Source organism: Helianthus annuus, chromosome 17 (assembly GCF_002127325.2).
Source record: "Helianthus annuus cultivar XRQ/B chromosome 17, HanXRQr2.0-SUNRISE, whole genome shotgun sequence".
Classification (NCBI taxonomy): Eukaryota; Viridiplantae; Streptophyta; class Magnoliopsida; order Asterales; family Asteraceae; genus Helianthus; species Helianthus annuus.
Window position 1 is genome coordinate 172,097,111 of NC_035449.2, and position 25,328 is coordinate 172,122,438.

Genomic DNA, 25,328 nt, shown 5'->3' on the forward strand with positions numbered 1-25,328 from the left:
TGAAAAAGAAAATATATGTTTTGCTCACCATTGTTTTAGACAAATCTATTTACACAATTATTTGTTTGGGCCGGTCATTTAGATGCGGTTCGGTTTTAGAGTCAGGCATAGTCGAAACTGACCCGTAATTCAGTTTAGAGAAAACAAAACTCAACAGTTGCTTATTAGTTTGGGTCAGTTACCTTAGTGTGGTTCAGTTTTGGAATGAGGTACAGTCAAAACCGACCCGTAATTGTCGTTAAAAAATCAGTTATTTCAGTTCAGTTTTATCGGTTAATCGGTTTTCTTCAAACCAGTCACCTCTACTTTCTGCTAATTCATACCTCGTTTTGTTATGTTTCAAATGCAACAGGTGCAACCTCCTTCTTGTTTACCGAATACCAATAAGTCGGTATTTTCATGGTGGTTTTTGCATTCTTAATCTTCCTTTTCATGGGCTCTGTTGAGGGTTTCAGCACCAAAAAGCCAGAAATGCACATATAACGTCCACCAGATGTGCAAACCCGCACTCGTAACGGCCGCCTTTAGTACAATTGCGTTCCTAACCGGATGAATCACCTCGCTCATTTCCGGATTCCTCGGGATGAAAATCGCCACTTACGCTAATGCAAGGACAGCGCTTGAAGCCCGAAAAGGCATCGGTAAAGCTTTCACTACCGCGTTCAGGTCCGGTGTTGCAATGGGCTTTCTTCTTGCCGCAAACGGGCAACTGGTTTTGTACATCACGATTAATCTATTTAAGTTGTATTACGGGGACGATTGGGAAGGGCTTTTTGAAGCGATAACTGGTTATGGACTCGGTGGTTCGTCGATGGCTCTGTTCGAAAGAACTCGAATAGAACCAAACATGGATACCAGCACGAACATACAATCGAACACAATTTTTTGTTCGTGTTCGTTTATTTCGAAAATGGGCATGTTCTTGTTCGTCCACGTTCATTCGTCCGTTTAAAACCAAAACAAATAGTTCATGAACGTAAACGATTGTAAACAAACAAACTTAAACGAACAAAATTTAACAAACAATAAACAACACAAATGAGCATAATTGAACAAAAATAAATGAACACAAATGAACATAATTGACTAAACATTAGCGAACATAAAGTAATTTTTTATATGAATTAGTGATTAATTGTGATAAATTCTTTTGGAAACCCATTTTTATTGCTAAAAAGGCTAATTACCATTTAGTTATCTATACTATATTATAAAGCATATAGGAAGGACTACTTTGGGCAACTTGCAATCTGTTCGAGATGAAAGACATCCAAGATTTACGTTATGGTTGCAGGTAAGGAAGTATGAGAGGAGTCCTTCTAGGAGTCGAAGTAGCAGTTTCAGCAGAAGCCGAAGCCGGAGTAGAAGCAGAAGCTTGCGACGCAGCAGGAGGTATGAGCTATGAAAAATAATATTATTATTTGGTTATTCTGTAATTCAGTTAATTTTGGAGTTTATTTTTGCAGCAAATCCTTGGAGCGCTCTGTCAAAATCGCCAGCTAAATCTAAGTCAGCATCTCCTGTGAAGCCGGAAAGGTATTGTAGCATATACGCAAATTGAGCATTAAACGGCTGCAAACATGGCAGCAAACGGGTGCAAAAACGCAGCCGTTTGCAGCCGTTTAACAGCTCGTTTACGGCTGCAAACGCAGCAGCAAACGGCTGCGTTTTTACATCCGTTTGCTACTGCATTTGCAGCCGTAAACGCGCCATTAAACGACTGCAAACGGCTGCGTTTTTGCACCCGTTTGTTGTGTTTCTTAAATCAAATAAACTTTTTTTAGTGTTTGGACGAAGAATAGTGTTAAGGTTTATCTACCGTTTGAAATAAGCTCTTTTTAATATAAAGTTTGAGATTACTTGAAACTTCTTATTTCAACACTAGATTAAGAACTGCAAGTTAACCTTGTAATATGTTAATAATTATCTTTTTAATCTTTTTTGTGGGGAGTAAAACTCAAGTTTGCACATGCACTATCATTGGACAATGATTTCTTTTCAAGACATGGAGGCTGGTAAAATTTTTATGACTACAGGTTGTGTACTTTGTGGCATTTAGCAGCAAATGGTACTAGCTTCTTTTTTTCAGTCTTATGCAAAAAAATTTCGAACTCTATCAAATCAATGGGCACTTAAGCTTTATATATGTTTCAGTATTGAAATTACATACACATACAACCTTAAAAGCATGTTGTACAACAGCTTGCTGCACACAAATATGGAAAACACATGAGGTGCCCTATGTGGTATATTTTTAGCTAAAAGGTGCGTCCCAGTCGCACTTCATGTAACCAGTGCACCTTGTGTAGGATGAGGTGATGAGCGTTGCTCCTTAGGCGCCTTGTGCCTCAGGCGCGCTTTATTAAAACCCAACAAATGAGTCGATTCCATAGTTTCCACTTATGTATTTATCTGTTAAACAGTCAAATTCATTCTTTCTATTAACAGAAGTAAAATAACAAATGAGTTTCTTAGAATGAGAAATTCTTGCTGGTTTTTTTAGGCTGCATCAAGTAAGCACATAGTGTGGTTGCCAGTTATTGGGAAACATCCAATTGGTTCTTAGATCTAGACGCCTATGGGCGATTCACCGTATGGTTCGAAAACCCGAACCCCGTTTCGCTCATCTTTGTTCTTGTTTGTGGAACGAAAAGATCTCGAGAAAGTGGCGAAAACGTATGGACTTTTGGCAGGTGGATAGAGGTGATGAACTGCCACTCGGGTTACCGCAGGTGATGATGGCGCTAACGTGAGACGGGCACCTCTACCCGAGCCTCGCTAAAGGTATCGTTTCGTTTATTCCAACTATAGGGGTGTTTGTTATTCGGTTTTAAACCGATTTAACCAAAAAATGTTTAAAACCGAAGCAAATTACATATTCGTTTTTGTGGTTTGAAAGGTTAGTCTAGACTTAAATTTTTTTTTCATGCTTATATGAGTTGATGTGTTTTTTTATTCACTAATGGGTCACACTGGTAAAATAAAAGAAATTATCTTAAAATAAAACGGGTCAAATGAGTAACAGTTTCCCAAAGTGCAATCTTTACAAGCATGTCAAAAATGGAATTATGGATTTTCAACTGATGTAAATGTTGGATTCGTATATAAGATATTGTTCTAATCAGCTTCTTTTGGTGTCTTAGGTTATGGGACATGCTGATCTTCGGTACTATCTCATCACAGGCGCAACTTATTTTTTAGCAATGGATGTGAGCCGTCAAAAGTGAATGATCAAGGTGAATGATGAGCTATCGATGGGCTGTAGTTAGGAAGAGTTCCAAGACTTCCAAGTTAAAATTCAAGTTTTAAATGGTTTTTAGGACAATCTTTATGTGAAATATAGTCAGGAAGAGTTCCAAGACTGCAACTTTTTCCTGTTGTACTTTTTACTTGCTACAAAACCTACACAATAGGTTTCATAAACTAGCATTCACGATTAAATAGGTTCAATATAAGAAATCATGACCTATGAAAATAGTTCTTTTCTATTTTTCTTTTTTCTAATCTAACTAATAAAGCTTATACATGAGAATGAACTGAACCATGTTTTCTCTAAAAGCTTGCGATTTTCTTAAAAGGTAATTAGTTTATTCTTATAACAAGTTTATATCTTTTAGTTATAAAAAGTACACCTTATATGTAAAGTTAAATAAGTTAACCAATATGGGTTTTCTAAAGGAATTTGTGTTATCTTTATAGACATCTAATGGTATACACTTGTCATTTAATTTAGTAAAAAATACATCAATAGAAAATCAAAGGTAACACATGGTCCCCTTTATCAAATCTATCATTTACAATATACCGACTTATTCCTTTTTATGTTATGGACGAAACAAAGATAAATTGGAAGATATGCCAGGCATCGATTTAGCATCTAAAATTATGGTTTAATCTGCCTATACTAAAGATATATCATTGATGGTTTTGATAGAACATGTGTAGAGACTGGAATTTGTTTTTTATTCAAAACCTGTTCCATTAGTGGTTATCATTTATGAAGATACTCGTGACATCTATTTTGATGAAGAATGGTGGTCAAACCATGTTGATGAAATAACTATTATTTGTAAGGGTTATAATAAAAATTGATCTCATCACAATGCAAGTAGTCGACACGCGGATATTTAATTTTGAATTGCTATTATACTTTCTTATTTACGTGTTTGGATTTTTTATTTTTAAATTACTATTTTTATGACTGACGTTTTCTTATTTATATGATTATTTTTATTTAATTGAGATTTTTAATGCTTATTATGACATAGACAGACTCAAATGTGCTAATAAATTTTATGTTATAATAACGGGGCACTTGGTTCCAATCTTAAGTTTACTCTTATTCTTTTTGGTATTTTGGAATTTATAATCGTTTATTGTTTCAGAGAGCATGGGTGATATAACCGGAAGCTTGGACGTAAAAAAGGGTTTGATAGAAGCACTGAAAATTCATAAGTATCTGAACATGGCAAAGTATTACATCTTTAATAAATTTCTTTCACACATGTTAGAGATGGGAAAATGGGCTGGTTGGGTTGATAGGTTTTGTGTGGATTGAAACAGACCTTGCTACGTTGATCCAAGACACTTGTTTAACATATTTATCTTTTTAATAAATAATTACTCTTAGATATGATCACCTATATTCCCTAAACTATATTTCCGAATAAAAAAACTAAAAGAGGTTTTAGCATTAAAAGTGCAAGTTGGACGGTTGTTGATGTTTTATATTAAAATCAAAACGATTGCTATACCGAATGTCGTACTGGTACTATAAGGAACCAAAACGATACATGCGTACTATACAGTAAATTACAAAGTGATTGATAAACTAACTATAAACAACCCCCGTACATAGCCCTAAACTCACCAACCTAAGTGATATATTTCCCGCCGCATCGCGCGGGTAAATGACTAGTATATATATATATATATATATATATATATATATATATATATATATATATATATATATATATGAGATGAATCATGAGAAAAGTAGTTTAAATGAGAAAACCAAAAAACTAACTAAAAAAGCCTAGAAAACATACCAATTTTTTATAGTTTTTTTAAAAAAATTAAAAAAAAATTGTACTGCACATGTGCACTAATAAGGAAAGCCGAAACCACTTAACCCACCCCCTAGACACCCCAAAAAACCTAACCCCCCACCCCCCAAAAACCTAAGCCCCCATCCCCCCTCCGGAAAACGTAAAACTAAACCCTAAACATAAACCCGAGAAAAAACCTAACCCCCCCACCCCACCACATTAATTGCGAGAATCATGAGAACCAATGTGAACACAACAAAATAAACCCACTACACCACCAAAAACCTAAAGAAACCTAACCCCCCCCCCCCACACACACACCCCCACCCAAGCTAAATGCTAAATGCTAAATACTAAACCCTCAAAAAACCTAAAAAAAATTCTTAAAAACACAGATAGTTTTTTTTAATATGTTTGATGGTAAAATCGCTACTTTTAGTAGCAAAAAATTGTTTTTTAATAAGTAAAAGTAGAGAATTTTCAATAAAAATATTAATTTTTTTTGTGTGTTTTTTAGATTTTTTTCGGTATTTTTGGTTGTGTTTACATTGGTTCTCGCGGTTCTCGTAAAAAAGGCTGGTTCCTAAATGATCCTTCTTCTATATATATATATATATATATATATATATGTGTGTGTGTGTGTGTGTGTGTGTGTGTGTGTGTGTGTGTGTGTGTGTGTGTGTGTAGGGTTAGGTTTAGTTGTGAACAACTCTTACGATTGTGAACACTAGTGAACTAATCATAGCCTTTGATTATCAATGCACAAGTGTAAATCAATGACAATGATTTGATGATGAAAATAAACTATTGTGTTTTACGATTTGATGATTTAAATCAATGGTCAGGATTTGTTCACTGAGTTCACAAATACAGTAGTGTTTATACTCTAGAACTCCACCCTATATATATATATATATATATATATATATATATATATATATATATTCCATGAGATGAAAAATAGCTAATAGAACAAGGTTACATTAATATTATATATAATATCTACATTTGAATACCTTGTTTACGAAAAATTCCCTAACTTGATCTAGATGCTATATCGTGCACCAACAGTAATGAAGAATGTGAGAAAATTGAAGCAAATACACATTGTAATTATGAGCATGTTGTATTGGTAAGTTTGATAGATTTTAGGATAATAGGAAGTTAGAGGTTCAATTGTTCACATGGTGTGCATGTTTAGTCCTTAAAAAAATATGACCATGTACTCAGTACTTTATACACATGTTAATAGACTTTATGACACCTTGCTATCAAAGTTGTATATAAATATATGTTTTATGTGGATTGTAATTTGTCAAATCCTCTTCCTTTCATCTTTCTATATTGAATCTGGAACAAAAGAGGCACAATGGTTAGGCTTGAAGAATCATATTTCATGGTAATATGTATAATACTTGGTGCGTTCCTCGCAAGTCATCAGTGTAATCTCCAACCGTTTATAGGTAGGAAAAATCTTACTGATATCCAAGCATTTGGGGTTTCGATTGCATCACCAAAAGGATGTGTTAAGCAATGCAATTGGTATCTAGAAACCAGACAATACTGTTGTTGTCATAATAACATCTATTTGTGCGAGAGCGATAAACAAGCATGTGAGGACAAATGTAAGAAATGACCAGTTGTTATTCCAAAAATAATAAATAAGAGTATTTGCTGAGGATAATCTATACGTGAATTTTCTTTTAATAACATTTGTGTTTCCTTCATCATATATGCACGCATACAAAGATGCATATGCGTGGGGAGGTCAAAATAAGAAACCAAGATCCATTAAACAATTAGGAAACAATTGAACCACTTTTAACCCTTGAATCATATTTCACTAAATGATTCCTTTGGTTCATAATTATTTAGTGGTTCTAACTTAAACTCACCCCAACATACATAAATATATGTGTGTATACAACAATTCATATGTGTGTACATGACCATATGCATCAAGTGCAATAAGAAATTGTCCATCTGAGAAAAAAATAGTACAGATCTATGCTAATAAAGTTTGGCAAGTGGTAGACCGAGGAATGACTGGAAGGGTAAGCATGGGTTAACGGTTAACCGTAAACATCAAGGCAAAAAAATATATATATATATATCGATGAGTTAAGGACCAAAATCACCTGATTGCATGGACAAGTTATAAGTAATATTAGTCTTTGAAAGTGCCTATTATGGGGTCAAAAGGACTAGAAAATCTTCACAATGCTATAAAAAAGAGAACAATACAACGTGTCAAAGGTTTGGAATATGATCAAGGCACATGTTTTATGGAAATGAAGAAACGAAAGTTTGGTAAAATAGTGTCGGGACATGGTCTTCTGGTGCAGGTGTCCTCTTAAGGTAGGCCATAACTGGTTCGGTTCAACTGGTGTTCTGCAGGGGCGAAGTATCTAAGGGGTAAGGGGGGCGTCCGACCCCCGAACTTTTCGGCTAGTAATATTATATATGTACGTTTCGTATAGGAATTTGTAGGTATATACGTTTTCGACCCCCAGTTTTAATTTTTTTTTATTTATATAGCCCAAATAAAATATGTAATTAGCTAAATATTATAGCCCAAATCATTATATTTGATAGAATACTATAATGTATATTATATAACCCAAATAAATCATTATATAGCCCAACTTAAAAGCCCACCCTATAAAAAAAGGTGATTTGATTTAGATAGAAATTAGAGTTTGAAATTTAGGGTGATTTGTTAACTTGTTTTATTATTAGATTATGCTATAGAGAAGAATAAAATGATAACCTCTTTTATCAAAAGAAAGAAAGAAGAATAAGTAGAGGGAATTGTTGATGGAAATAATGAAATTAAATGTCAAAAAGTTTCAACGAACAGATTAATAAAATGAAATGAACCGGGTACCCACCTTCCTCTCTTCTTTTTAATGTTTTGGTGTCTTTGTTCGTTTGTTTGTTAAACAATGTTTACATTTTAATGTTTGAGAAAGATTTTAATTTGATATTAATGTTTGACCCGACCCGACCCGAATCACCGACGTCCAACCCGAACATACACATCGAAACTACGCGATGGAAAACTTTTTTTAGGTCCGTTACCTTCCGACCCCGAACTTTTTTTTTTCAAGCATCGCCACTGGTCTTCTGGTTGTTTAGGCTGGCTTCAGGCTTCAGCTATTTTATAGGGAATGGAAAGGAAACAGGCTTAAGTTAACATAAGAGGCTCGGTTTTACTGCACATGCTTTCATAAACTTAACATTACATTAACCAACACTAAAGATAAATATTGGACGGTTCAAAACCTAAATAAAGAAGAAACCATCACTAACCTTCAGTAATTATAATCCCGCCTGCTAGAAGCAGGGATGTGCCTTAAACCCCTGGTAACAATAAATTATGCAAATGTCTGCATCAGTAAAAGGTTATGATCGATTGATTTCTACTACATAAAAACCATAGTGTATACGTACCCAGCACTACCACTGCGTCCAGAAGAATAACTACCGTAAGCTCCGTAGACAGCACCACCACTGCGTCCCTGAGAAATAAAAACGAACAGAAAAATAGACCGTTAGAGAGGAAGTACTAAACAACTAGTTAACTAAAGATGTATGTGTTTCCTTTGTTAAGCTGGATTGCTTATCATGCCTGCATCAGTGCATCGTGTAAGTCCCAAAAAACCCGTGATGTCGCTCAATGGTTCTGTCGGACGCGTAAAATAAGATCAAACCGAAAAGAACAAAAGAAATATTTGAATAAATAACGTAGTGTCGATGATTAGATCGCACACGGTTTCAACGAACCGTCTGGTACGATCTTCGAGAACCTTGCACACAATCCGTAGGATTGTCGGGTACAAGGTTCTCTAGTGGGGCTACATCATTACAAGAATGGGAAAGCTCTAACTACAATAACCTAGATAGGACTATTTATAGGAGCCTCTACCCATTGGCCAACATGGCCTAAGCCCAAGCCCAATACTAATTTAAACCAAATAAACATAATAAAACCTAATAAAGATAAAGCATAAAACTCTTGACCTAACAATCTCCCCTAGTTTTATGCTATCTTTATTACGGTTTAGAGGTTCTCCAGTTTTGGGTCTTCTCCTTTAGTGGCCTAGCAGTGAACAATCCCATCAACATATCTCGAAGTTGTTTCGGATGATAAATGATAGACGGAAATGCGTTTCGGATGATGTCGAATGCGAAGAAGTTGATCTCGGATGATAGCGGATGATGATCACGAATGAAGATGTATGATTTTGGATTATATTTCAAATCCGAGATGTAATACTGATTTACTAACAAGAAGACATGGATTCAAATTGATCCCTCTGGTATTCAAGTTGTACATACCTGGGCTCCTATCAATATATGAAATTTTTTCCTCATGATTCAGCCCAAACTTAATAATATAAATATTTATTTATCCCCTGCTTCGTAATATCAACAAACGTAAGCTTCCTTTGGGCCTTGGCTTGAACAATCGGCTTCATAACAGGCCCAAAATTATCATTTCGGATGGTGTGGAGAAAATCCAGATGTTGGGCTCTTATTAGAAGCTGTTGGGCACAAAGTATTCGAAAAAGGTTGGGCTTGTATTAAAAAAGCCAGAATTACACATACCTGGGTTAATAATTTTCGAACCATTTTATACTACATTGGGCTTTGACTATTAAAATCATCATGGTTCATGGGTCTGTTCAGCCATTTTAATCCCATACGAATTCTTGTTCAACACAGCATCACCACTGGTCCCCACGGAATTTGCACTGAAAACAATACATCTCCTCACTTTCTGACCGTAGATCTTTCACCTTATCCGACGGCTCACAATTACTAGGGTTTTTTTTAATTCCTTGATGTGACAACCTTTGACAGCCGTCAAGGAACATTCCCCTGACGTCAGCAACAGAAAATCATCTTTCTTCATGGTTTCCGATGACGACAAATTCACCGATCATCTTCTTTCTTCTTCGATGAGCACCGTAAATTGTGTAACACAGATTATCATCATCTTGAAAATTCCATCCGAGATCAAACATCTTCGTCAGTTTCACCCATCATCAACATTCTCCTTTCCATTCCACCCTCTGTCACCACCGCGAACTCTGATCATCATCCTTAACCTTTCGTCCCCGGTCACCATCTCCGTCGATATTTTCCAACTACTGTTCATCTCTTCGTGTACCATAGTCACCATCCTTCATCTCCGGCTCACCGTACAACCGTCGGACGACCACCACAACCATCTCCGTCACCACGTTCAAAACATCATTCTACATCTCCGATCTTCTTACCGACCGCCGTCCACTGTTCATTGTCATCAACCACCTCCATCGCTTCACCGATCTCCGTCATCACTAGACTCGAACTATCCTCTGTCATAATTACCGGCAAACTCTCCGACCACCTTCTTCATCATCTCCATGTTATTTATTTAACCTCCGTTGTCGGTTAACTTTCATCTTCGCCGATATACCGGAAACCAAAGCTACACCGGAAACCATCGTAGTCATTCTTTAAGGTTCACTGGAGGTTGTAGCTTCACCGATAACTTCCAGCTTCGTTAACAGAAACCAATCGGCACCTCAGATTCCGAAACTCAAGGTGAATCAGATTCTGAAACTCAAGGACACTATGCAAGACATTCCTTTTGTTCTTCGAGCGATATCGAAAGCCGAGTCTTTGAAAGACTACAATGGCTCTGATACCACTTGTAAGTCCCAAAAAAACCCGTGATGTCGCTCAATGGTTCAGTCGGACGCGTAAAATAAGATCAAACTGAAAAGAACAAAAGAAATATTTGAATAAATAACGTAGTGTCGATGATTAGATCGCACACGGTTTCAACGAACCGTCTGGTACGATCTTCGAGAACCTTGCACACAATCCATAGGATTGTCGGGTACAAGGTTCTCTAGTGGGGCTACGTCATTACAAGAATGGGAAACCTCTAACTACAATAACCTAGATAGGACTATTTATAGGAGCCTCTACCCATTGCCAACATGGCCTAAGCCCAAGCCCAATACTAATTTAAACCAAATAAACATAATAAAACCTAATAAAGATAAAGCATAAAACTCTTGACCTAACAATCTCTTTTTGTTCTTAAAAAAAAAAAAACTTGTAGGTCCGGAAAAACCCATGATGTCGCTCAATGGTTTAGTCGGACGCGTAAAATAAGATCAAACCGAAAAGAACAAAAGAAATATTTGAATAAATAACGTAGTGTCGATGATTAGATCGCACACGGTTTCAACGAACCGTCTGGTACGATCTTCGAGAACCTTGCACACAATCCCTAGGATTGTCGGGTACAAGGTTCTCTATTGAGGCTACATCATTACAAGAATGGGAAAGCTCTACTACAATAACCTAGACTAGACTATTTATAGGAGCATCTATCCTATTGGCCCACATGGCCTAAGCCCAAGCCCAATACTAATTTAAACCAAATAAACATAATAAAACCTAATAAAGATAAAGCATAAAACTCTTGACCTAACAATCTCCCCCTAGTTTTATGCTCTCTTTATTACGGTTAAGACGATTTCGGATGAAACACAAGTATCTTGGATGTCGGACGATTTGACGGAAGACTTCGGATGCATCTCGGATGATTGCGGATGATTGATGGAACGAAAAACTTGATCTCGGACGATGGCGAATCAGACATATTACCTCGAATGCAAATGTATTGATTCACTAACAAGAACACACGGATTCAAAGTGATCCGTCTGGTATTCAAGTCGTACGATCCATTAGAATCACAAGAAACATTCTGATCCATATAATTCATTGGATATCCATCTTTTTGAAACCCGCTCATATCCGATCCAATGACAACTGCCATAAACAAAGATGTTGTAGAAGATGGGCTCCTATTTTGGGCCTTAGCTATATCTGCTGGCCCAAGAAAATATTCAACATTTGACATGATATTACCTCAAGTCCAACAAATTTTGGACCATAATTGTTGGACTCGTCATAGTTCATACCTGGGCTCACATTGTTCGGTCCAGCAGTGGAAAAATCCATCTGTGCCACCACACACCTTTCATCCATGTGCACATGCTCAATTAAGTGGGTCCCACAGAATATTACACAACCAATTTAATTTCATTTCCCACTTTTTGGACCGTTGATCAACATTCTCATCCAATGGCTCCCAGTAATTAGGGGTTTTCGAATTCTGAATTGACATCATGTGCGGCTGCCAGAGAACATTCCTTTTGCCTCACGCTGACATCATCAATGACATCAGCAACCTTTTTCATCTTTCTCCGACGAACACCGTACCAACGATGGTTAGGACCACCACACATCACTTCTCTGTTCAACTATACTCCGCCATCTTCTCCGTCATCACTATTTTCTCACCTCGTCACCGAACGGCCACCGTCTCCATTGCTAATTGAAATTACTCTATCAACCTGCAACATATTCCGGTCATCACTGTTTCTTCTCCGACGACCATTAACCACTGCTTACACTAGTTTCGTCACCATTAACCTCTGTTATTTCACCGGAACCTGCAACTAACTTTATATCTCGTAACTGTCGTCGACTCCGACGTTCATCATCAACAACTGCCTATCACTCGAAACACATCCGAATCATCATATCATCATCACCGACCAACCTGCATATTACCATCGTCTTCTCCACCGTTTTTCACCGGTGTCGTTCTTCACCATACATCACGTCCAAACCTCATACTCCGAACACCGAGACGCATCATCTTCGTCTTCCCCACCTTTATCATATCATCATCATCTTATCGTCACCCTCCTTCGGCAACCACCGTGCTCTGCCACCGCCGCCGCGCCGGACTGACGGATGATCCGGCGTCCGCTGCGGAGTCTGTTTTTGTTTTCGTGACATACTCCTCTCGTATTCTTCTGTGTGTAAAATGACGTCACCAAAACCAAACAAGGCACCAGAAACCCTCACTATCAAACCTTAAAAATGCAATAATTATCCCATCATACAATCACGACCTCCAATGATAACTATTAACACTCATGAAGCCGGAATGACCATGCACTCTGAACTTAGGTGGCAGTGAAGGAACCCTAGCCGCCACACACCAAAACTTTCAGATCTGTGCTCAAAATTACAACCAAAATAGCCATAGATCTTGATTTTACGTCTCTGCGGGTTTTCGATGAAAATCCAACTGAACCGAAAATTGAAACGAGCCATCGTGGCTCTGATACCACTTGTAGGTCCCGAAAAACCCGTGATGTCGCTTGACGGGTGGTCCGTAGGACAACCCTTAAAAGGCTTAACATAATGCACATTCTACATTTTATCCGTTTATTTGCGTGAATTAGGTAATCACAAGATGATGTTAATGCAGGTGTTAAAAGGTGCAAGATGCGGGTTTTAAGGAGCTTGAACGGATGCTAGAAGCTGGCATGATCAAGATGCGTGGGAACCAAGGGAAATGAAGGAAACAAGAGCAAAAGGCCACTCAAGGCCGTAAACTACGGCCTTTGCCGTAGGCTACGGCACCTTGACATTGGCCAAAAGTGTGCACCGTAAGACAGGGGCTCCGTGGCGTAAGGATCAATGCTCACCGTAAGCTACGGCGACCTGCCGTATCTTACGGTGCTGATGGTTTTGGTTTTGTTCGCTGGGTGCCGTAAGCTACGGCAGGCGGCGTAGCTTATGGCGCCGACTGCTCCAAGTTTGTAACTCCCGCATTTATAGGCCATTTTATGGAGAATTATGATGTCTCATCATGTGTTTTCGGTTATTACTTGGGAAAAACGAGTTGGAGAGCATATAAGGAGCATTTGGAAGCTAGGAAACACATCTCTTGAATAATCTTTTCACTAGAATCATCTTGGAACAATCTTTGCACTACATTCTTGTCTTGTCTTTGTTGGTGGAACTTGTGAACATTGTTTTCTTTCTAGTTTGTCATGATGTTAGCTAAAGCCATGAGTGGCTAGGTACTTTGATGACTATCTTGTGGTGAAGGTTTGTGTTAGACTTTTGTGTTCTTATTTGCATTTCTAGAATAACAATCCCTTTTCATTTGAATTGATTGTTATGGTGTGTAATCGATTGTTAGTAACAGGTTGATTCTTATTTTGAACTAATTAGAAACCATACGTTCTTGGTGCCGTTGGCAATCGAGATATCATGGGTATAGTTAGGTTTGGGTAAGGTTTGATTGATCATCGGGTGATAACCTCACGTTCTCGGAATCTGAGTACTTCGTCCCCTTTCATCACTGCAATTGTTTATACATGAACTATGTCTATGTAGTTCTTTCTAGTTGAATGATTAACACAAAAGTTGAAGCAAACCGGATACACAAGATAGTCGTTTATTTCTCAATTGTTTACACCTCAAATTTTCATTTTGCAATTAGAATACTAATCTTAGTTTTTAAAACCAACAAATCAAATCAACTCTTGAAATTTACTTTTTCTTGCAATTAGTCTAATTTTAGTTAACTTAGATAACTTTCAAGATAACACATATTCCACAAACTCCCTGTGTTCGATACCCACTTACCGCTAGCTAATTAGTTGTAATTGGATTAAATTTGATTGTGACCACGACATCACGTCAAATTTTGGCGCCGTTGCCGGGGAGTAGTGCGCAACGTGTGTTATTTTGTTTTTGCTTTAAGTTTGTTATTTTTTCTGGTTTACGCGAGGTGTGTTTAGTGTGCAGGTATTTACAGGTGCATGCGTACTAGAAGCTCTCACAAGCTTTCACCACTAGTGTTTGATCCGGAAATCGAGCGAACTTTGCGAGCAAACAGAATTTTGTTACGAGAAAACACAATCAGTAGTTCACCAACAACACCAATTACACCACTTCGATACATGGAGAGAGATCCACCACCACCCACTACGGGTGAACTTTTTCCACCATTTACACCATCATCCACTCAACCTTCACCAAATACAACTATTCCACCAAATACTACCGAACCCACCATAATCCAAAATGTTACATCAACCAACACCACACAACCTATTACTACCCAAGAAGAACCAACTGTTACCTTTAATCCTTCCACCACTATACCACCATTATCCCATTTCTTTCCAGGTGCGGGTCCATCATATGCAAGCCATACCATAGCACCAAGCTCAACCATTGTCCATGCTACATCATTTAGACCATCGACCCAGTCGGGTTTCCAATATTCGACTCTTCCATTTGGGCAATCGTCGGGAATTCAAGGAGATGGGTATGATGAAGGTTATGAGGAATTTGAAGGTTATGATGAAGATGGGTATGCTATTGGGGGTGATGGAGATCAAGGGGAATACGGTTATATGCAAGGACAAACGCAAGTGATTCCAAATGTTGGTGGGGTGCAACAACAACAACTCATTCCTCAACATATTCGGCCAAGGCCACAAGGGCCGCAATTGCAACGTCCGGTTCCTTTACAACAAGTTCGACCACAAAATGTGCAACCACAATTCCCAAGACAAATTCAACATCCACCGGTGCCACAACAACAATTTCAACAACCAAATGCACCACAAGGGCCTATGCAAAGACCAATGGGTCAAGTTCGTCCAAGGGGTCGATTTGGTGTGCCAAGGAGGCATCTTAGGGAAAATGCAAGGGGAATTGAGGCGCATTTTAGACCGGTGATTACTCACAATCCTTCACCGGTGGTTATTCCTCATAACAATCAAGGAAGAACCTTTGAAGTAAGGACCAATTCCTTACAAAGTTTGCCGAAATACAAGGGTCAAGCAACGGAAGAACCTTATTTCCATTTAGAGGCCTATGACTCAATTTGCAACACTCTTGGGAGTCAAGGATTTTCGGCCGATGATGTGAAGTTGGTATTATTTCAATTCTCTTTGGAAGATAAGGCAAAGAAGTGGTTTTACACTTTGCCTTCGGCATCTATTTACACTTGGGCGGAAATGCAACAAACATTTTTAGATGAATTCTACACCGCCCAAAAGACCAATGATGCGAGAAAAGGGTTGAGAAGTTTTCAACAACAACAAGGAGAGATGTTTCATGAAGCGTTCGACCGGTTGAACATGATGATAAAAAATTGTCCACATCATGGAATTGAGCTTTGGGAATTGATGAATGCTTTCCATGAAGGTTTGTGTGCCGAAGATGCACGAGATTTGATGTCCATCACAAATGGAACTTTTGGCACAAATTATGAGCATGAGGATTGGGAATTCTTGGAGCAAATGGCAATCACCTCAAAAAGAAAGGCGCAAGCATCAAGGAGAGCACGACCGGCCGTTACTCGAACACAAGTACATGCGGTTGATGACGGTAATATACAAACTTCTAATCAAATTTATGACGTTTGTGCATTGTGTAATGAAATAGGTCATGCGGCGGAAAATTGTCAAGGAATGGTTGAAGGGCAATTTGAAGAAGTTCATGCCGTTCAAGGTCAAGGAGGGGGTGGTAGAAACTTTAATATGAATTCTAACACTTATCACCCCGGGTTGAGAAATCACCCGAATTTTCGTTATGGGAACCCTTCGAATCAATCAAACCCGAACTTTCAAGGTAGCCAAGGGAACTATGGTTCGCGCCAACCTTACAATAATCAAAGTGGATATCAAGGTGGGAACAACAAAGGATACCAAAGGCAATATCGAACGGGTCAAGAGCAAGGGGGGTCTTCGGGTGGTAACGAAATGATGGAAATGTTGAAGAGTATGCAAGCGGAAATGCAAAAGAGGAACCAAATGGATGACGCTCGCATACAAAAGGATGAGGCACGAGACAAAGCAATCCAAACTTTGACCACTCAAATGGGTCAACTTGCAACCGAAGTGTCCGAATTGAAGAAGAGTAAAGGTCAATTACCAAGCGACACTAAGGTAAACCCATCCCATGGTACATCAAGAGGTAACAATGTTAATATTCATCATGTAAGTGTTTTGAGAAGTGGGAAAGAGTATAAAACCAAACCTTCACCGGATTTGGTTGATGGGGTGGTTGAAGATATAACGGGTCAAGAAAGTGAGGAAGAAAACGAACCACCCATTATTTCTTCTAAAAAACCCAATTTTGAAAAACCCGAAATTATTAAAGGAAAAGAAAAAATAAATGAGGGTGAGGGGTCTAGTGAAGTACCGTTTCCGTCGGCTTTGTTAGACCCGGGTAGGAAAAATTTTATTTCAAAACGGGGTCCTCAAAAAGAGGAAATGTGGGAGGTTTTCAAACAAGTTAAAATTAATCTTCCTCTACTTGAAGCTATTAAACAGGTACCCGCTTACGCCAAATTTCTAAAGGAATTGTGTACTCAAAAGAGGCAACAAAAAGTGCCTAAACTGGTAGATTTGACGGAGCGGGTAAGTGCGGTATTGAAAGGAGACCTTCCTCCTAAGTTACAAGATCCGGGAACGCCCTTAATAAATATTCAAGTTGGAAATTTTCAAACCACAAGGGCATTATTGGATCTTGGAGCCGGGGTAAGTATCCTACCGGGGGGGGTTATATGACCAATACGACTTGTCTCATAAGCTTCCCCGGGGTATCGTACGGGATGTTATAGTTAAAGTTGATGAATTTTATTATCCCGTTGATTTTCTTGTGCTAGATTACTCATCCGCGGACCCAATTCAACAACAAAATGTTATTTTGGGTCGGCCATTTTTGAACACCGCACACGCTATTATTGATTGTCGTTATGGCACAGTTGACATGACATTCGGTAATAGAAAAATGAGGTTGAATGTTTTTACTAACGGTACTAATATGTATGGTGATGAGTGTTTCTTAGCAGATTTTATAGATGGATATGACCCGAAGGTGTTCGAAGAAGAAATTTTGGGTTCTTGTGTTTGTGATATGTCTTTGCAGGTTCACACATGTGAGTTAGAGGTTGAAGAAAAAGAACAAGAAGCTCTTGCGGTGAAGGAAGGAAGTCCACCATGGACTTACCAAACGGATACATTACCGGTGGAAATCAATTCGGGCACCAAGCCTTCTTTGGAAAGTCCACCAAGTGTGGAGTTGAAGGAGCTACCAAAGCACCTAAAGTATGCATTTTTGGGGGAGAATGATACCTTACCGGTAATCATTGCTTCCAACTTGGAGGTAGCTCAGGAGGAAGAATTGATGCGGGTGTTGAAGGCTCATAAGGCGGCGATTGGGTGGACGATAGCCGATTTAAAGGGCATTAGTCCATCCATTGTGATGCACAAGATTATTACAAGTGAGGATGCAAAGCCGACCCGTGAAACACAAAGAAGATTAAATCCAAATTTGAGAGAGGTGGTGAAGAAAGAAGTTATCAAGTGGTTGGATGCGGGGATCATTTATCCCATTTCGGATAGTGCATGGGTAAGTCCAACGCAGGTAGTACCAAAAAAATCCGGCATCCAAGTAGTGAAAGATGAACAAGGTGAGCAAATCGCCACTCGCCCGGTAACCGGGTGGCGAGTGTGTATCGACTATCGAAAATTAAACGCAGCTACCTCAAAAGACCATTTTCCGTTACCCTTCATTGACCAAATAATTGAAAAACTTTCCGGTCAAAAATATTATTGCTTTTTGGATGGGTATTCGGGATATAATCAAATTGCTATCCACCCGGACGACCAACACAAAACCACGTTTACATGTCCATATGGTACATTTGCTTTTCGGCGAATGCCATTTGGACTATGTAACGCCCCCGCCACATTCCAAAGATGTATGATGAGTATATTTTCGGACATGGTCGGGGAGTCTCTTGAAGTGTTTATGGACGATTTTTCCATTTTTGGTCCAAGTTTTGACTCTTGTCTTAATGAATTAGAAAAAGTTTTAAAAAGGTGTGTTGAGACAAACTTGGTACTAAGTTGGGAAAAGAGCCATTTTATGGTTCAAGAGGGTATTGTTTTGGGGCATGTCATTTCGGACCGGGGGATGGAGGTAGACAAAGCAAAGATTCGGGTAATTTCATCTTTACCCCCACCAAAGAATGTTAAGGGGGTGAGATCTTTTTTGGGACATGCGGGGTTTTACCGAAGGTTTATTAAAGGCTTTAGTGTAATCACAAAACCTTTATGTAACTTATTGTTAAAAGATGTTCCCTTTGATTTTACTAATGAATGTTTGCAAGCGTTTCATGTGTTGAAGGAACAATTGGTGAGGGCTCCCATTTTGCAACCACCGGATTGGTCAAAGCCGTTCGAGATTATGTGTGATGCCAGTGACACAACTATTGGAGCGGTTTTGGGGCAAAGGGTAGATAAAAAGCCGGTGGTGATATACTATGCAAGCAAAACATTGTCCGAGGCGCAACTTAACTACTTAACTACACCACAACCGAGAAAGAATTATTAGCGGTGGTGTATGCCTTGGACAAGTTTGGATCTTATATTTGGGGAAGCAAGGTGATAGTATATTCGGATCATAGCGCGGTTCGATACTTGATGGAGAAAAAAGATGCAAAGCCCCGATTGATTCGTTGGGTGCTTTTACTTCAAGAATTCGATCTTGAGATTCGGGACAAAAAAGGGTGTGAAAATGTTGTTGCGGATCATTTGTCCCGAATCCCGTTAGAAGGTGTCGATGACCCAAGTGAAATCAATGAACGGTTCCCCGATGAAGACTTGTTGGCCGTCTCCACTTATGTTGCACCTTGGTATGCCCATTACGTTAACTATTTGGGTAAGGGTGCAATTCCAAGTCATTGGACTAGGAAAAGACGACAACAATTTCCTAGTCAAGTGAAGCAATATATATGGGATGAACCCGACTTGTTTAAAATTGGGGCCGATCAAATGATACGAAGATGTGTTCCCGAAACGGAAGTTTTAGAGATCTTGATTCATGCTCATTCATCGGCGTGTGGTGGGCATTTTAGTGGGAACAAGACGGGGTATCGGGTGTTATCTAGTGGGTTTTATTGGCCTACGATCTTCAAAGATTCTTGTGAATATGCCCGGAATTGCATCAATTGTCAAAGAATGGGAAGTATTTCGAAACGTGATGAAATGCCGTTAAACCCGATTTTGGTAGTAGAAGTATTTGATGTTTGGGGAATTGACTTCATGGGTCCTTTCCCAAACTCAAATGGGTTTTTATACATTTTGGTGGCGGTCGATTACGTGTCGAAATGGATTGAAGCTATTGCCACGAGGACCAATGATCACTCCGTTGTATGTAAGTTTGTGCAATCTAACATTTTTGCTCGTTTTGGTGTGCCTAGGGTGATAATAAGTGATGGTGGGTCACATTTCAAGAATTTCAATTTCGGAAAGTTGCTCAAGAGATACAATGTGAACCATCGCATTGCCACACCGTACCATCCGCAAACGAGTGGGCAAGTGGAAGTATCTAACCGGCAAATTAAAGAGATTTTAATGAAGACGGTGAGGACGGATCGGAAGGATTGGTCAAGCAAGCTTGATGATGCGTTGTGGGCCTATCGAACGGCTTACAAAACGCCACTTGATACCACTCCTTATCGGATGGTTTATGGGAAAGGATGCCATTTGCCCATGGAGTTGGCACACCGGGCGTATTGGGCAATTAAAACGGTAAACGCAAACTACGATGAAGCGGGTCGGGTGAGGAAGCTTCAATTAAATGAAATAGAGGAAATAAGGGATCAAGCCTATGAATGTGCATCCGCGTACAAAGACAAACTTAAAAAAGTTCATGATGCGAAGATCAAGAAAAAGAACTTTGAAGTGGGTCAGAAGGTGTGGTTGTATAATTCAAGGTTGAAATTGTTTGCGGGGAAACTAAAAAGCAAGTGGATGGGTCCTTACGTTGTCCGAAGAGTGGGAAGGTTCGGAGATGTTGATATTCAAGACGAACGAACAAACAAGCAACAAACGGTTAACGGGCATCGCCTCAAACCGTACTTGGAAGGGAATGATATCAACAATCTTGAGCTAGATAAAGTGGGCTACATTTTACGCCCAGTGGATGATGAGGAAACGTGAAGAGGCCCAGGTTTGGTATTTGTAAATATTTAGTGTAGTTTATTTTGTTTCAAATAAGTCTCGTTCAAACCGGTGTTCGAAACAAGTGTGGGGAAATTTTTACGAATTTCCCGAACATAGTGTTGAGGACAACACGGGTTTTTAACGGGGGTAGGGTAATATTTTAAGTTTTTCTTAAAATTATAAAAAACACATAAAAAGTAGAAATTAAAAAAAAAAAAAAAAAACTAGTTTGTGCCGGCCCCCCTTTGCCCAGTACCCGCCGTAAGCTACGGTGGGGGGCATAGTTTACGGCGGCAATCCTTCAAATCAAGCCATACGCCGCTGAGCCCCTGTCTTACGGAGCACCATTTTTTGCCAGATATGACCGTAAGCTACGGCATGGAGCCGTAGCTTACGGCGCCGAGTGAACATAAGGGTCCGGTTTCGGTCGCTGTTTGTGTGTATATATAAAAAAAAAAGAAACCGTAAATATTAATAATAATAATAATAAAACCAAATTAACCCCAACCACATCTTCTATCTATCTTCCCCAACCACATCTTTCTTCTTCTACTTCTCTATCAAGAACCCTAACTTCCATTTTTTCCAACCTTCACATCTTCATATCTTACTCAAATCTAGTCCGATTTTAGTGATTCTTGGGTCCATTTTGGGTGAAAATTCACAAGGAATTCAGATTTAGTCTTGAATCTTGAAGTTTCCTTTGTTTTGGGGTCGGATTTGGACCTAAGGGGTGCCGAAATTTTGGGCTTTTTGTGGGTTTTTGTGTGAACTTCAAGCTTTAGTGATTCTCATCTTCTACAACACCAAGGTATGCAATTTCTGTTCATTCTTTGAATTACATTGAGGTTTGTAAGTTTCCAACATGTTTTTACTTACACACTTGCTTGTATAAAATAGATGATAGAACTTTGTAAACCATTGATGGTTATTAGTATAAATGTGTTGATGTTTTATGAAACTTTGTTGAAAAATTCTGATTTTAGGGGACATCATGCCAAAATTTTGTTTGAAAAAATAAAAAATTTTGGGTTTTTGCACATTTATACTTATAACATGAAGCAAGTGTGGGGAAGATGGGATAAAAATAACTAACTTGAATTGTTTGCTTGGTTTTGAATGTGTGTAGGTATGGCGTCTAGAAAAGGAAAGGGAATTGCAAGTTCTTCCCAAGGGGATGCGGCACAACAAAAAAAGAGGAAATTGGCTCGGATTGGTGACCCGGATTCGGAGGAGGATGCACCGCCAAGGGGGCCAAAGCCGGATTGGACATCCGGTTCTTTGTTAGACCAACCCGCGGAATGGAGAGAGGATCTTTTTCACGAACAAATGAACAAATTAAAACAAAGGGGAGAAGCGTTTATTTGTGAAAAAGAAATCCGGGAGGCGGATTTTGCCCCATTTGGGATCATAGCCAAGTTTAACGCGTTGGGTTGGGGAGCGGCCACAAAATGTTATGATGGTGAGAAGAAGAAAATGTATGACGCGCAGATTCAAGAGTGGGTGGCATCACTCGAATGTCCCCCATTCAAGGCTCCGAACAAGATGCGGTTAGTTGGGAAGTGTAATGGTGTGAAGGTAGAAATGTCGTATGATTCTTTGCGCCGGATAGCAAAGTTTGATGATGGGCCGGCCAATGAATATATCTACCCGAGTCTTAGGGATCTTTATCATGAGCCCGCGAAACATGAACAATGGCAAGCTATGCTTGATTACCTCTTCCTTCCGGGCACAACACATGGGAAGTTATATAGAAGAAATTTAAGAATGGAAGCGAAGTTGTTATTGACGTTGTGCATGTACAATGTCATGCCAAGGCGGGGTGACAAGATGGAGGTGCGGTTTCAAGAAGTGCCAATATTGTATATGTTGATGAATGGGTCACCCAAGGTTCCTTTCCGATTTTTGGTACTAAACAACATTTGGTTGAGCAAGAATAGTGGGGAAAGGAAGATTATACCCCATTGCCGGTTGATTACGGAATTACTCAAGAAGTACGGGGCAATCAAAGGAGATGAAAGAGGTTCGTACAAGAGGTTTAGACCATTCGACCTTAAGAATCTTGGGTCGGATTGGACGTACACCGAATCGGATAGGTTTCATAAGTTGAAAACGGATGGTAGAAGGTGGAGAGCATTAAAAGTAGATGCGAGACCGTTACAACCGGGGGAGGAAGAGGAGCCCGAGTCAACGGATGATGAAGTAAGTGGGGATGATGATTACCGCGAAGACACATTCACGGTAGATGCTCAAGTAAGAGGTGTTGGTCAAGCGGGGGTTCAAGGAGCCGGTGTACAATCTGGTTATGTGGGGAGTGCATTTGACTATGCACAACAAGCTTATGACCCATATTGGGCCCATTCGGGGGATATGGGTCAAATCATTCAACAAAGGCGGCCACCCACATTTGGTGATTGGAGTGAACAAAGTCAAGTGCTATTTGATCAACAAACTTTTTTGGGTGCTAGTGCGGAAAGGGCTATCAAAAGAAGCTATGATAGGAATGAGCAATGGAACCGTGCTCATAGATATGCCCATGAAGAAGAGGTGAATAACCGTTACTTGGATGATCGACAAAGGCGCATGCATGATCAATGGCATGCGGGGCAACCGGTTGTGGGAGATCCACCCGTTGTGGACTACACCACACTTCCACCATATGATGGTAGTGTGTCATACCCCACCCCACCATTGCACCATTCTCAATGGGTGGACCCGCATGCTATGAGTTATCAACAAGCGAATCCAAGCAGTGATCAAGGAAGCAGTAGTAGCGGTGGAGCGTTTGGTTTTGGTGAATGGACGGATGTGATGACATCCATCTTTGGGCCTCCACAGCCGAAGTATTACTAGCCAGGTCGTATTTCGCTCCTTTGTACATTTTTGTATATATGTTTATGTGTTTATGTTTATGTTGCGGTTGGGAGGTTGGGTGGTGTTTGTGTTAATATGTTGTTGGGTTGTGAGCGTTGGTGGTGTCTTTAAAAAAAAAAAATTGGGTTTGAGAATATAAGCAATTGGGGATGTTCTTGTTGAAAGCGATCTTTCCCTCAAAACCATACATTCGGACAATGTATCCCAAGTGTGGGGATGGGGGAAATTTTTGAGAAATTCAAAATTTTTTTGCAAATCCAAGCAAAAGTGTAAAAATTTGAAAACCTGATATTGTTCCATTTGACACACCGACACCCATTTCTAATTTTTTTCTTGGTGAGAATTGAGCCACGCATGATTGTTATTGATATTTCATTGTTAGAGTGGCGGTGTGTGTTGTGTGTTAATAGAACTTGTGTGTGAATACTTGTTAAATCTTAGAGTCAACATGCTTTTGAAGATGATAGGGAACTTCTAGGATGACCTCGTCTAGGTGAGTGTGAGTGTGGGATTTGGGGGGTTGGTCCTCATTAATTATATATATGAGCATGGTTGCGAGAGGGGCGGGGGTTTGGACATTTAGTTGCCCAATTTTGTGCCTAAAGCCTATCATTTGTTAACCCTTAGCTAGTTTCCTAAAAATTTGCCCGACTTGACCCGGTCTTATAGTGTTAGTAGTTATTTTAGTAGTGTGTAAATACGTTCAATGTTATGTTGATTGTGGTAAAAAAAAAGTGATGTTGAGTTGTCTTGTATACAAGTTTAAGTTTGTTTGTTTGTTTATTTCATTATGTAATAAAAGACCGGTTAAGTCCTTCGCTACTACATATATATTCCTTTTCCTACCCTTGCACCTAGCCCCGTTACAACCCGTAAGTTTCTTTGATTCAAAAGCATGTTAGATATTGATTAAGAGGCAACTTGATTTTCATACAAGCTTATTGTCGCACACACACATATACGCATTGAGTGGTTTAGCATAATTTGCTAATTTTTCTTGTCACCGAGAGTTTTGTGAGGGGTGTGTCTTGTGGTGTGATAAAAAGCTAGTAAAAGGACGGCACTTTGGTTTGGTTTGCATGATTGGTCGCTTATGGTTAAAAAAATAGTTTTTGAAGTGATTGCTTGGGACAAGCAACGGGTAAGTGTGGGGATGTGACGGGTGGTCCGTAGGACAACCCTTAAAAGGCTTAACATAATGCACATTCTACATTTTATCCGTTTATTTGCGTGAATTAGGTAATCACAAGATGATGTTAATGCAGGTGTTAAAAGGTGCAAGATGCGGGTTTTAAGGAGCTTGAACGGATGCTAGAAGCTGGCATGATCAAGATGCGTGGGAACCAAGGGAAATGAAGGAAACAAGAGCAAAAGGCCACTCAAGGCCGTAAACTACGGCACCTTGACATTGGCCAAAAGTGTGCACCGTAAGACAGGGGCTCCGTGGCGTAAGGATCAATGCTCACCGTAAGCTACGGCGACCTGCCGTATCTT

At 39.3% G+C, this 25,328-nt stretch overlaps 1 protein-coding gene across 1 annotated transcript; it reads left to right on the forward strand.

Moving 5' to 3' along the window:
• The first annotated feature begins 16,191 nt into the window (after positions 1-16,191).
• On the forward strand, positions 16,192-20,957 carry LOC118488928. Its single transcript, XM_035986362.1, has 6 exons — positions 16,192-16,332; positions 16,390-16,455; positions 17,280-17,366; positions 17,878-18,360; positions 19,141-19,248; positions 20,250-20,957. Exons 1-6 carry the CDS (start codon positions 16,192-16,194, stop codon positions 20,955-20,957), a joined length of 1,593 nt encoding a protein of 530 aa, XP_035842255.1.
• Positions 20,958-25,328: the final 4,371 nt, after the last annotated feature.

What these genes read in the sequence shown, in the direction of transcription:
- LOC118488928 (XM_035986362.1), top strand. Translation starts at nt 16,192, where the DNA reads ATGGAACTTTTGGCACAAATTATGAGCATGAGGATTGGGAATTCTTGG. An exon ending in TGGTAGATTTGACGGAGCGG is followed by an intron (nt 17,367 to 17,877) that starts GTAAGTGCGGTA and finishes ATGTCTTTGCAG; the next exon opens with GTTCACACATGTGAGTTAGA. An exon ending in CCATTTCGGATAGTGCATGG is followed by an intron (nt 18,361 to 19,140) that starts GTAAGTCCAACG and finishes CATGTGTTGAAG; the next exon opens with GAACAATTGGTGAGGGCTCC.